General features: G+C 41.7%; 1 protein-coding gene across 8 annotated transcripts in view; it reads left to right on the top strand.

The window, feature by feature from the left end:
- LOC135549853 (tropomyosin alpha-3 chain) overlaps window positions 1-10,763 on the top strand; it is a 34,420-nt gene extending 23,657 nt beyond the window's left edge. For 4 of the 8 annotated variants that reach the window (XM_064980198.1, XM_064980195.1, XM_064980201.1 and 1 more), the window contains 4 exons: window positions 1,390-1,452; window positions 2,134-2,203; window positions 2,390-2,468; window positions 2,932-3,286. In XM_064980198.1, the coding sequence (XP_064836270.1) occupies window positions 1,390-1,452; window positions 2,134-2,203; window positions 2,390-2,468; window positions 2,932-2,935 (216 nt within the window). In that variant the 3' untranslated portion in view covers window positions 2,936-3,286. Of the gene's footprint in view, window positions 1-1,389; window positions 1,453-2,133; window positions 2,204-2,389; window positions 2,469-2,931; window positions 3,287-9,383 lie in introns of those variants that run through there. The other 4 variants (XM_064980197.1, XM_064980196.1, XM_064980202.1 and 1 more) reach the window with 1 other exon arrangement.
- The last annotated feature ends 1,505 nt before the right edge of the window (window positions 10,764-12,268 follow it).

The raw sequence follows: 12,268 nt of genomic DNA, 5'->3' as shown, positions 1-12,268 counted from the left end.
CTGACTGTTTACATCTCTGAGGTAGCGATTTAGTAAGTATTGTGCGTTGACAATTTTTCTTTGCACGTGATGGTGGGGAGGGGGAGGGGTGCTGTGTGTGTGTGTGTACGTACACAGAGTACCTGTATCTGTGTGCAGCATGTGTATTTGAGTGCAGCTGCTGTATTCACCCTACACCAGAGGTTCTGTATTGACTCTGCCTTGAACAACATTGCCTGTGTGTGTAGTTCATATCCAGATGCCTCAGGCAGTTAACCTTGGGTTACTTGGTCAGTGTAGTTAATTTCCCTTTGGCATTTACCCCCATTCCAGTCTTGAATACCTCCTACCTCTCCCAGACATCCATTCTTGTCATCAATGCCCTTTACAGCCTATGTTTATAATTCCTAGAAAGGTCACACTTGCATGATTAATTGAGAATTTAATCTCCATATTTCTGATTGGACCGAAGGCCTGCATGGACAAACACCCCCATACTAAGTTAAGGGTTTGGTCTAATATAACACAGAGAACGTTACTTTTAATGAATCGTTCCTTTGCACCCACTTTGTAATTGTTTTCCTCCAATGACCCTGCAGTGGAATACAGATGAACACTTCCAGAGCTATGTTCAATAGGCACCAAACAGGAGAGACTAACAGGACTCATTTTCTGTTGCAGAAACATTTGACGGTTTCCAATGCGTGACCTAATGACCACAACCTAGGTTTATAATTGTTGCCTCTGTATTCCTGCAAATGCATGTCCAGATCTGCTCCGAGCAGATGCATAGTAAACATACCTACAAGTAAACTTTCTTCAGTGAAATAATGGTTAGATAAGTGGTATTCTACTTCCACCTTTTTATGGACAGTAGTGTTCTCGTGTTTCACCAGTGACTGATTTAGACCTGGGAAACCAATGGCCTTTCCTATGGGGCATAATGTTTAGAAGTAGTCATTTGAATAATTCCTATCTACAGTTATTTTGTTTGGTACATTTCTATTTTCAACATCCTGAACGTTTTACACCTCGATACTCATCAGATGTTTTTTTTTCCCCCAGCCAATCAGTCATGATTGGGTAATTGAGACACTGCGTTCCAACCGTATTCAAGGCCCCACCCAGAATTGCAATCTCAGCAAGAATTCTGGTATCTCTAGAGCTGTAGACAGATGGATTAATTTAACCTCTGAAGGAGCCAAGTCATACATGCACTATTGACTTCACTGGGATTGCCCTATTTGTTGAACTAATTTGGCATTCATTATAATGGCATGTTTTTAGGAATCCTTCTATTGCAGCATCAACAAACTGGTCTTTTACATGAGATTGAGTTCATGTCAGTTATTTAATGTTTTGGTGTTTGGGTGCTCTGCATTGAACTGACAGTCCTTTCTTCTACTACAGTACTCCCAGAAGGAGGACAAGTATGAGGAAGAGATCAAGATCCTGACTGACAAGCTCAAAGAGGTAAGTGGATAACCTGTAGAGCAGGGATCATCAAGTAGATTCAGACGTGAGGCTATTTATTATTTTATAAGAAAAATGAGCTGACGGTAAGGGGGCCAGAACATAATTACAAATAATTAGTACTTTGCAAGTTGAGCAAGAATCCCCAACAGATGTAATATTTGACTAAAACATGATCATTTCAAACCTTGCTTACATTTGTATAGGATCACATACAGTGAGCTCCAAGTATTGGGACCGTGACCGACAAAAATATCATCCCCGCCAAAATGCTAACCTTCCCTGTTATGCTAACCTCTCACCATTACAATGGGATTGGGATTATGATATTTGTGCGTTCAACCTTCACTCATCATCATTCACAATTTTATTCAGGACTATCTGTAATCATGAGTGTGACACACTCAAATTACACACTACATTTACCACAAAATAATCTAAAATGCAAAAAACAAATGGCAAATGCTTTCAACAAGTTTGTAGACTCACATGCTTGATGGAATCATTGCGTGCTAGGTATATGGGACGAACGTGAATTTGTCCCAATATTTCTTTATTCACAAAGTCAGGTTAGTTTGGTTTTAATTCCTTTTGTAGTCTACAAGTTAACCTATTTAGTCTAGGTCATCAAGGTTTTAGTAGTTTCTTGATTGAATGCTTTGTTTTGACTTATTTTCTTAGGCTGAGACTCGTGCTGAGTTTGCTGAGAGGTCTGTGGCCAAGCTGGAAAAGACCATCGATGATCTGGAAGGTAGGATCCAGACGCTTTGCCTTGACGGTGCATTGGGACATACAGGAGGGGTCCTGTTCTGGCTTAATCAGTCTATTTTAGCATATATTACTTTCCCTTTGGCAGCTTCCCTCACTCTCCTGTTTTTTTCCCTCCTGTTCTCCACTCTTTCTCTTTTTCCCTTCACTCTTTGGCCTCTCTGAACAGATGAGCTATATGCACAGAAACTCAAGTACAAGGCCATTAGTGAGGAGTTGGACCATGCCCTCAATGACATGACATCCATGTAAATACGGGCTGACCGTGTGTGTGGTTGGCATGCAGGGCCTGTGGGGTTTGACTGAGAATCTAATATTCCACTGCACTGAAGTCAGGGGGCCAGGAAAAACACCTGACTCTCTATAACACATCACCTAATAGCCATGTAATGTTCACTTTTCTAAGGAGTTGGCATATGTGACAAACTACATCATGCAAAAGCAAAGCTTGAGTCATGCAACAAAATCTGCCAACCAACACTATTTATACTAATGGGTTTTTGTGATTGGAAAAAATATCTAAGTGTGATATGAGTGGTGTGACATTTAAAAGGTGGTTTGAAGTAATAGCTAAATTACTGAATGCTTACAATATCAATTGCACTAAATGTCCACAAGAAAAGAGTCGGTGACACCCAATGGCTACTAATCATCACAATGTAATGATTCTCAGAATCTGTAGTCACGGTCTCTCAACCCCTCTGTTTTCAGATAAATGTCGGGAAGCTCACTTCCTCACTCCCCTGTTGTGGTTTCAAGAATTTCGTCTCAGTCCTCCTGATGAACATCCATTTCGGTGGCGTGGTTCTCTCTCCCCCTTCCTTCCTGTCCATCTTCACTCATTCCTTACGTGGTTGTTAAATCTGCCCCCTTTGTGCTTTTCTTTTCACTCTTAGTCCTTTGCCCCACTCTCTCTCTCGGGCAACTATTTGTTTCTTTGGGTCACTATGCACTGTGCTCAAGCCTGCACTCTTTGTATTTCTCTGTTGCCTTGTCCCATGTTTCACCCTGTTCTCTACATGTGATTCTATATAAATGTTGAACAAAGGGAGGAGGAAAAACCTGTCTGCTGTCTCTAACAATGTTTTTTGTTGTTTTTTTGGGGGGGAGGGGCGCTAGGGTAGCTTCAAAGTGACATCACAAACACAATGGTTTCTGTTGCTCTTACCATGTTCACTGTTTTTCCACAAATAGTCATGGTAGAAATTGTACATTTTAATGAGCAGAGGGATTGGCAGTAGTGATGGTGCCTCCACAGTGGGGTTTAGGATAGAAATAAGAATGGAACAGGGCAAAGCACAAGGTTTCATTAAACATGTGACAGTGGTATTTTTGCCAATTTACTCTTATCGAGAGCTGCTGCAACAAGTTCATTCAAACAAGATGTCACATAATTGATAGGGTTTGTTTACACATACAACTAGATGAGCCACAATGGTGCACGAGCAGTACAACAAAAACTGAATAGAAGTGCAGCTTACATGAAATATGAACATACTTGAAAAATTAAACTCATTCAAATTTCAATATGAAGATCCACCCCATCTACTGTCCGTGACAGCCTAACTTGGGTTTGGGCTCGTTCTGTGCTGCATCTGATCTCCTGTAGTTTCAAGTCTTGTACTTGCTCCCGGCTATCTTGGTGGAGTGGGTTTGCAGAATTCTATGATGTCACGCAATTTATAAACTGGTCAGGTAAGATGGATAGATTTAGATCGAGCACTGATTTAGTCCTGGCTTGCAGTTGGCGTTCCAATTCATCCCAATGGGGTTGAGGTCAGGGCTCTGTGCAGGCCAGTCAAGTTCTTCCACACCGATTTCAACAAACCGTTGCTGTATGGACCTCGCTTTCTGCACGGAGACATATTTGTATTTATTATGGATTCCCATTAGCTACTGTCAGAGCAGCAGCTACTCTTAATTGGGTACAGCGAAATTAAGGCAGTTTATACAATTTTAAAAACATTACAATACATTCTCAGATTTCACAACACTCAGCCCCCATTGTCATGCTGAAACAGGAAAGGGCCTTCCCCAAACTTTTGTCACAAATTTGGAAGCACAGTATAGAATGTCATTGTATGCTGTAGCGTTAAGACTTCCCTTGACTGGACCTGAGGGACCTAGCCCGATCCATGAAAAACAGCCCCACACAATTATTCTTCCTCCGACAAACTTTAGTTGGCTCTATGGATTCAGTCCGGTAACATTCTCCTGGCATCCGCCAAACCCAGATTTGTCCGTCGGCCTGCCTGATAGTGAAGTGATTCCTCACTCCAGAGAATGTGTTTCTGCTACTCCAGAGTCCAATGGTGGCGAGCTTTATACCACTCCAGCCGAGGCTTGGCATTGCGCATGGTGATCTTAGGCTTGTGTGCAGTTGCTCTGCCGAGGAAACCCATTTAATGAAGCTCATGACGAACAGTTCTTGTGCTGATTTTGCTTCCAGAAAGCAGTTTGGAACTCTTTAGTGAGTGTTGTAACTGAGGACAGACAATTGACACGCTTCAGCACTCTGTGTGCCTGTTCTGTGAGTTTGTGTGGCCTACCACTTTGCGGCTAAGCGGTGATGTTTCCTTTTTACAATAAGTGTCAAAATATTTATACCATTCACTTAGTTTCATAGTATGATAATGTCAGAAACATGACCAATAGTAGTAGGCTACATCAACTATAGCAGTAGACCTACCTGTATGGGGAAAAACACACATTTAAATGGAACTGTAGTCTACCTCGTTCATAATTTGGAGGTAGGTTGTAATCTATAGTATCAATGGGTTTTATAAACTTTTGACACATTCAAAGCAGCTGATGAACAGAAAGGCAGTTGCAGATAGTGTTAGTTGTATTAACTTTTGAGGCAGCGGATAATGTCGAATAGACCCTTCCCCGATATTCTGATTTGATAGGACAAAGTTGTCAATGGATATGCGTTCTGCCCTGCAAAGTACAGACAGCTAGCCAACTACCGTTCAATTCGTGATTTAATGAACAATGCTAATTGACTGCAGATGATGGTAGAATTTTACTGAACTTTTTTATTTTTGATGGCATGAGAAATATGGCTGTCCGTATAGGCTACTCGTATTGAACCCAAAGTCAATAGATTCCTGGCAGACGAGACGGTGTGCTTCTGATTCTGCTTCCACGCCCGCATCTGTTTACATCTCTGGTGTGGCAGGTAAAATGACTGCGTTCACGTCCTGTTCACATCCTCTTCATGGTGTCGCTCCTCTGAAACAACCCCTCCTGAAAAGAATCACATGAAATTGCACTTGTGCTTAATAGCTTACAGAGGTATGGAATGCAATAGTTGGAACGTATCGACCATGTCCTTTGTACAACAAAGGTGTAGCCTAAATACTTCGAGGGTGTTCATCGCAGATCAAGGAGGGGGCAGTGGAGTGTGCAGCAGCTACATAAAAATAAATGTGCAGACATCTTTAGCCTAAAGAAAATCAGGTTTCCAGAAAATCCAGACCCGCAGCCACTCCGATTATAGAGATTTCAATTAGATTAGAAAAACTTGATTCAGATTTTATTATGACCACATTCCTGATTATGGTGGTTAAAAAATATTATTTGTAGTAAATTCACTTCAACTTAAGGATGCAGTGGTTGAATATTCAGGGGAATATCTTTCTTGCACGAGGAAAAACATGACAACTTATCCCAGTGACTCTATCCTAGGCCGCGGTCAACTGGGCCAAATTGTGGCATGTTCAGATTGAAACTTTACGTAGAACAGACGTGCCTCTGACATGCAGAATAGGGGTCAGCTCTATTTATTAGATTTCTTTCTGCAATGTTTCACAATTGCATTAAAGGCCCAACACACCCTACTCAAACAGAGCGACAGTGTCGTATACAGTCACTCCCAGAATTTGTGCTGCCATAAAAGTATGTACATATGCTCGGTCGCTGCGTTTGCCTGAAGTGTTTAGCGGCCTTTTGCTGAACGTGGTCCTATAGTGTCCATGTTGCTCAGGTAATCCCTTCCTCAGTGTACACATCCCTTTTTCCAGATGCATTTTACACTTCCTACACTGTGCTTTAGTGGGCTTCCAACGAGTGGTCACTCAAAGTATTCCTTTGGGCTGGGCGATTATGGCATATTAACTTGTAAGCTATATCTGGATTTTTAAATATGTTTTCTGTAATTAAGCTTTGTACAATTTTAAAGGTAAAAACGAATGCATTTGAAACCGTTAGCAATGATCTAATGAATTCAGGGCTTTAGATTATACCTAGGCTAAATATCAGCCTTCCACAACCATAAGACCCATTCATTTAATTATTTTATCAAAATACACTGCTCAAAATAATAAAGGGAACACTTAAACAACACAATGTAACTCCAAGTCAATCACACTTCTGTGAAATCAAACTGTCCACTTAGGAAGCAACACTGACAATACATTTCACATGCTGTTGTGCAAATGGAATAGACAACAGGTGGTAATTATAGGCAATTAGCAAGACACCCAATAAAGGAGTGGTTCTGCAGGTGGTGACCACAGACCACTTCTCAGTTCCTGTGCTTCCTGGCTGATGTTTTGGTCACTTGAATGCTGGCGGTGCTTTCACTCTAGTGGTAGCATGAGACGGAGTCTACAACCCACACAAGTGGCTCAGGTAGTGCAGCTCATCCAGGATGGGACATCAATGCGAGCTGTGGCAAGAAGGTTTGCTGTGTCTGTCAGCGTATTGTCCAGAGCATGGAGGCGCTACCAGGAGACAGACCAGTACATCAGGAGACGTGGAGGAGGCCGTAGGAGGGCAACAACCCAGCAGCAGGACCGCTACCTCTGCCTTTGTGCAAGGAGGAGCACGAGGAGCACTGCCAGAGCCCTGTGAAATGACCTCCAGCAGGCCACAAATCTGCATTTGTCTGCTCAAACGGTCAGAAACAGACTCCATGAGGGTGGTATGAGGGCCCGACGTCCACAGGTGGGGGTTGGCAAATTCGCCACTGGCGCCCTGTGCTCTTCACAGATGAAAGCAGGGTCACACTGAGCACATGTGACAGTCTGGAGACGCCGTGGAGAACGTTCTGCTGCCTGCAACATCCTCCAACAGGACCGGTTTGGCGGTGGGTCAGTTGGCCCTGGGTTCCTCCTAATGCAAGACAATGCTAGACCTCATGTGGCTGGAGTGTGTCAGGAGTTCCTGCAAGAGGAAGGCATTGACGCTATGGACTGGCCCGCCCGTTCCCCAGACCTGAATCCAATTGAGCACATCTGGAACATCATGTCTCGCTCCATCCACCAACGCCATGTTGCACCACACTGTCCAGGACTTGGCGTATGCTTTAGTCCAGGTCTGGGAGGAGATCCCTCAGGAGACCATCCGCCACCTCATCAGGAGCATGCCCGGTGTTGTAGGGAGGTCATACAGGCACGTGGAGGCCACACACACTACTGAGCCTCATTTGACTTGTTTTAAGGACATTACATCAAAGTTGGATCAGCTTGTAGATTTTTGTGATTTTGTCAGCACATTCAACTATGTAAAGAAAAATATTTAAGAATATTTCATTCATACAGATCTAGGATGTGTTATTTTAGTGTTCCCTTTATATTTTTGAGCAGTGTAGTTTAACCTGCTTTTTGGCAATAACTCTCTGGCTTTCTCGTCAGTCCTATGAAAATTCCCGTTTTGTTCATAATGCACATTCACTAATGATGACAACTAACTCCTTGTCGCAGGTATTACAGAAAATGTAACGCGGCTCCATCTCTCAAGCACAAGCCCACGTGCTAGCTCCTTGTCAAGTTTAGCTATCTTGGATCTATTTGCTAGCTAACAAGGTAGAACAGTTGCATTGTGAACACACCCTTCTACCTCCAACTGTTTGAACAACGTGCTAGCTTGTCCACTATGTTCAGATGTTGAAATCAAGTGGCCTTTCCATATTTCTCAGCTCTGTAGTGCTAGGGCAAAAGAACAACACCTCATGGTCCACAGGACCGAGTTTGGGGAAACACTGCCCTAGTGGTTGACCTAGTAAGTCTGCCCTTTTGCGGCAATTTTTTTCTTCATCTTCCCTCTACTCCATGCTCAGGTAATGTGACCTTTTCTGTACTCTGCATATTTTTATTCATTCTGTTTACTATGCTCCACTATTTTTCCTTACATCCACTTGATTGTTTTACACTCTACACTTTTTTTATAGCAGTGTTGCTCAATGTGTATCCTGGGGACCCACTAAATGCTGGGTTTTGGATATTTATACTGCTTTTACTCAGGCAGCCCAATTATATATATTTATTATCATTAATTGGTCTTATGACCAATCATAAGCTCAAACATATTTGATGTGTAAATATCTGATGTGATTGGTCAAAAGACCTAGTGAAAGAACTGGACTCTCTGTAAATGCAGCCTTTGTATATTTGCCTGGGTCATGAATACAAGTTAAGCCGCTGAATAGGGTTGCAAAGTTACTGGTCATTTACCAAAGTTACTAGACTCCAGTTTGGTAATTAACAGGTAACGGGTATTAACAGGTTGCTTGAATGTGGCTAGCATGACTGCCTATGGTAACTTTTTAGTAAATTATACTTTTAAAGTGTGTGTATACCTTTGTATATACAAGTTTCTAGTGAATAGACCACAAGGTTCAAGAGAAAATAGCTAAATTAATGAAGAAATAACTCTGCAACTGTTCCAACTATAAAGTAATATTTTTTAGATTGTGTGGCCTTATCACATAAAATAAGAGACCCAGAGATTAGTTACAGGATCATCTGAAGTACTCAAAGACCACCTAGTTATCGTCTGATAAAATAACAATGGGAAAGTTACCAACATTCTGGTAATTTACTGGTAAACTTCAAAAGTTTCCAGTAATACCTTCCCTTTGCAACCCTACCACTGAGGATTGCTCATTTTAGAAATGTTGAGTTATATTTTTAGAGGGTAACATTACCCAAACCCTCATTCATATTGGGCAAAATCATAATCGCAATGGGAAACCGTCGCGACGGTTAGAAAACAGGTTTAAGTAATTATTGGGGTCATAGTCAGTTGTCATAAACTGACAATGGCTGATTATTGCAGTGTTCTGTAGCCCTTAAATCAGAGAGCTCCATTAGTGGTACCTAGGGATTCTTGGCGTGTTACCAAGACGAATAATAAATGATTAATCTCTCCCTCTCCAGAGAGACTGGCCAATGCCAAGGAGGAGAACCTCAAGATCCATGCCACCCTGGACCAGACCCTGCAGGACCTCAACAGCTTCTGAGAACCCCCCCCCCCTCCGACTTCTCTCTTTCTGTCTCTCCTTTCTCCTCACTCTGCTGTTGTTGGGGATTTACCCTTGTGATGCTGAAGCATGCCAAAACCACTATTTACTATGACACCTTTATTCTCAACAGCTTTGATTGTTCTTGTTACAGAGTTCATCAATGTGACACATTGTGGAAGGGCTTGCCTTTATCCATTGGAATGGTCTTAAGTATGACCGAGTGTCCCTATTAATGTGGTCTACTATGCCATCTTCTCCTTGCTTGAATGTGGCTAGCATGACTGCCTTTAAGGATTCCTTGCCAAGTTAACGAGAACACTGTCTGTCCACTCACCCATAGAATATCCCATTTTGGTTTCTATCCATTCAAGATCAACCATAGAAAATGGGGAAACGGGCACATGATTTTTCTAGCCATTTACTACATAGGATTATTCACTTCTGACTTCAGTCCTGCCGTTGTATTCCATGGACTGGTTCTGTTTTCTTCTGTATCACCTTCCTTTAATGACTAAACCCTCAAAGTTCACACATCTGAAAGTGCTGAAGTGGTAACTACGTTGCTTTGGCATTTGCAATCCTTTGATTAGTAAACACCAAAAAAGTATATAGTGGATAGGGTCCAAAATGGAACTAGGCTTCTTTCCGTCCTTATATACAGTATATCCCTTTTATCCCACCCTTTGCCTACTTTACACCAATATAGTCTGGGACAAAAACCACATTGGGTGGTCTGAATTTGATGATGTCCAAGCGGTATCATGCAATCAAGTTAGTTGTTTTTGTGTTTTTCCTATTCCTTGGGGATATGCACAATTTGTTTGATATTTTGCCCAATGTATGTGTTTTCTCCTACTGAAACCATAGCCACAATCAAAAAAGTGCTGCACTTGTATGACACTTAATTATTCGGCCTCAACTCTCCAATTCTGAACTTTTTTAAGCGAATTGGTCTTTTGACCTATTACATCAGATATTTTCCAGAGGTTATTGGTCAAACGATATCAGAATTGGGTTGCCTGTTAATGCAGCCTTTAGTTTGAGAAGTTTATAGTGAGGTTGTTGGGTTCACAAATCAATGGCTATCACTTTGCCCGTACCAAGCCAATTATAGAAAATGGGTGGGGGATTTAAACCTATACTTTAAGTAGGATTTAAACTACAACACGTAAAATAATTCACCTCAATGTTTTAACTGGAAATTCACCAGAGATGTATAACCACTTTGTCTTGTTCCATTGTAATGACGTTTTCTTTGTTGAATAAAGACCATGATTTTTACTGCCATACAAAACTCTCTGGATTTTCATATGAAGTTAAATTCTCAAAGTGCAATCTGATTGTTGTGTAGACTATTTTAGATTGCACAAGTCAGGGATGGGTCAATTCAGTCTGAGTTGCTTTATAATTAGCCCATTTAAAAAAAGTATAATTTCCATCATGTTGCATGCACAACCACTCACTAGCAAACAGTAATGTACAGCTCCTACCTGGGAGGAAAAGTCATCTTCATTAAATGATGAATCACATTTTTATGTCTTGATGTGTAGTGTCTTCATACTGTATAGACATTTTTATTAAATGAGTGGCTGACATTTATGTTCAAACCTTATTGTTATTGATAAGTGAATTTGTATGAATGTCTGTATTTGTCTGTGTGCTTTGTCCATGTTTTGGTAACACTACTTGTATGTGTCCACTCGGTTCATATCGAGTTTGTGCCTTGTGTGTGGGAGTCCTCAATGCTTTGTCCTTGCTGTACCGAGGCAGAAATCAGAAGAGCATGTCGTTGTCAGTTTTCCAAGAAAGCCTGGCCTCAGTCGGCTCCACGTAAACAGGCAGGATCAGCTTGTGATTGGTACGCATCACCACAACATTGCAGGAGTCTGGCTTCTTAATGACCTCAAACCATCAGGGTAATCAATGGCTGGTTATAACAAGAGGGCAGAACAGATGGACATCAGTCAAATCTACCCCTGGTCCCTTCAACACTTCACCCTGAGGCATAACGTGATTGTATGTTGCATACGTATATCCAAGGTACGTACGTTAAGCCCTTCGTGGTAAGTCACGTGTCTTTATGTAGGGCTTGGGCCTCATCTCATCAGGTGTTGGTAGTTAGGATTGAATTCAAAGTGTGTGTCAATGAGAAAAGGCCAATAAGATTCACCGTTCACATCATCTCACCCCCAAGGCCTCCAGACACACACCCTGGCCCTTTTATCAATTAGATTCCTCATGTCATGTGTCCTCTCTCGCATCTTTTGGAAAAGGTCAAAGTTAATCAAGGAGAGTAAACATGGATGGAAATGAGACAGTCCTTCACCACTCACAAGTCATTAGGCAAACTACATTCATGGGAGGATCCCAAAATAAATGTGGAAAGTGATCAAAACAAATTAAGTTGGAGACATTTTATAGGACACAAGTAGCTTATTGTTTTTAATCATGAGTATCCTCAGAGTTAGCTAGAAGGGAGGACAGTCTTGTTTGCCTACTAACGAAATGAGACTCGACCACTTCTGTGTGTATATATATATATATATAGTGTATGTGGACACCCCTTCAAATGAGTGGATTTGGCTATTAAAGCCACATCTGTTGCTGACAGCCAGGTGTATAAGATCAAGCACACAGACATGCAATCTCCATAGACAAACATTGGCAGTAAAATGTTTTTTACAGATGAGCTGACTTTCAACGTGGCATAGTCATAGGATGCCACCTTTCCAGAAAGTCAGTTTGTCAAATTTCTGCCCTGCTTGAGCTGCCCCGGTCAACTGTAAGGGCTGCTATTGT

The sequence above is a fragment of the Oncorhynchus masou genome, chromosome 12 (genome assembly GCF_036934945.1).
Source record: "Oncorhynchus masou masou isolate Uvic2021 chromosome 12, UVic_Omas_1.1, whole genome shotgun sequence".
Classification (NCBI taxonomy): Eukaryota; Metazoa; Chordata; class Actinopteri; order Salmoniformes; family Salmonidae; genus Oncorhynchus; species Oncorhynchus masou.
Note: the sequence above shows the minus strand (reverse complement) of the source record. Positions and strands in the feature narration are given on the sequence as shown.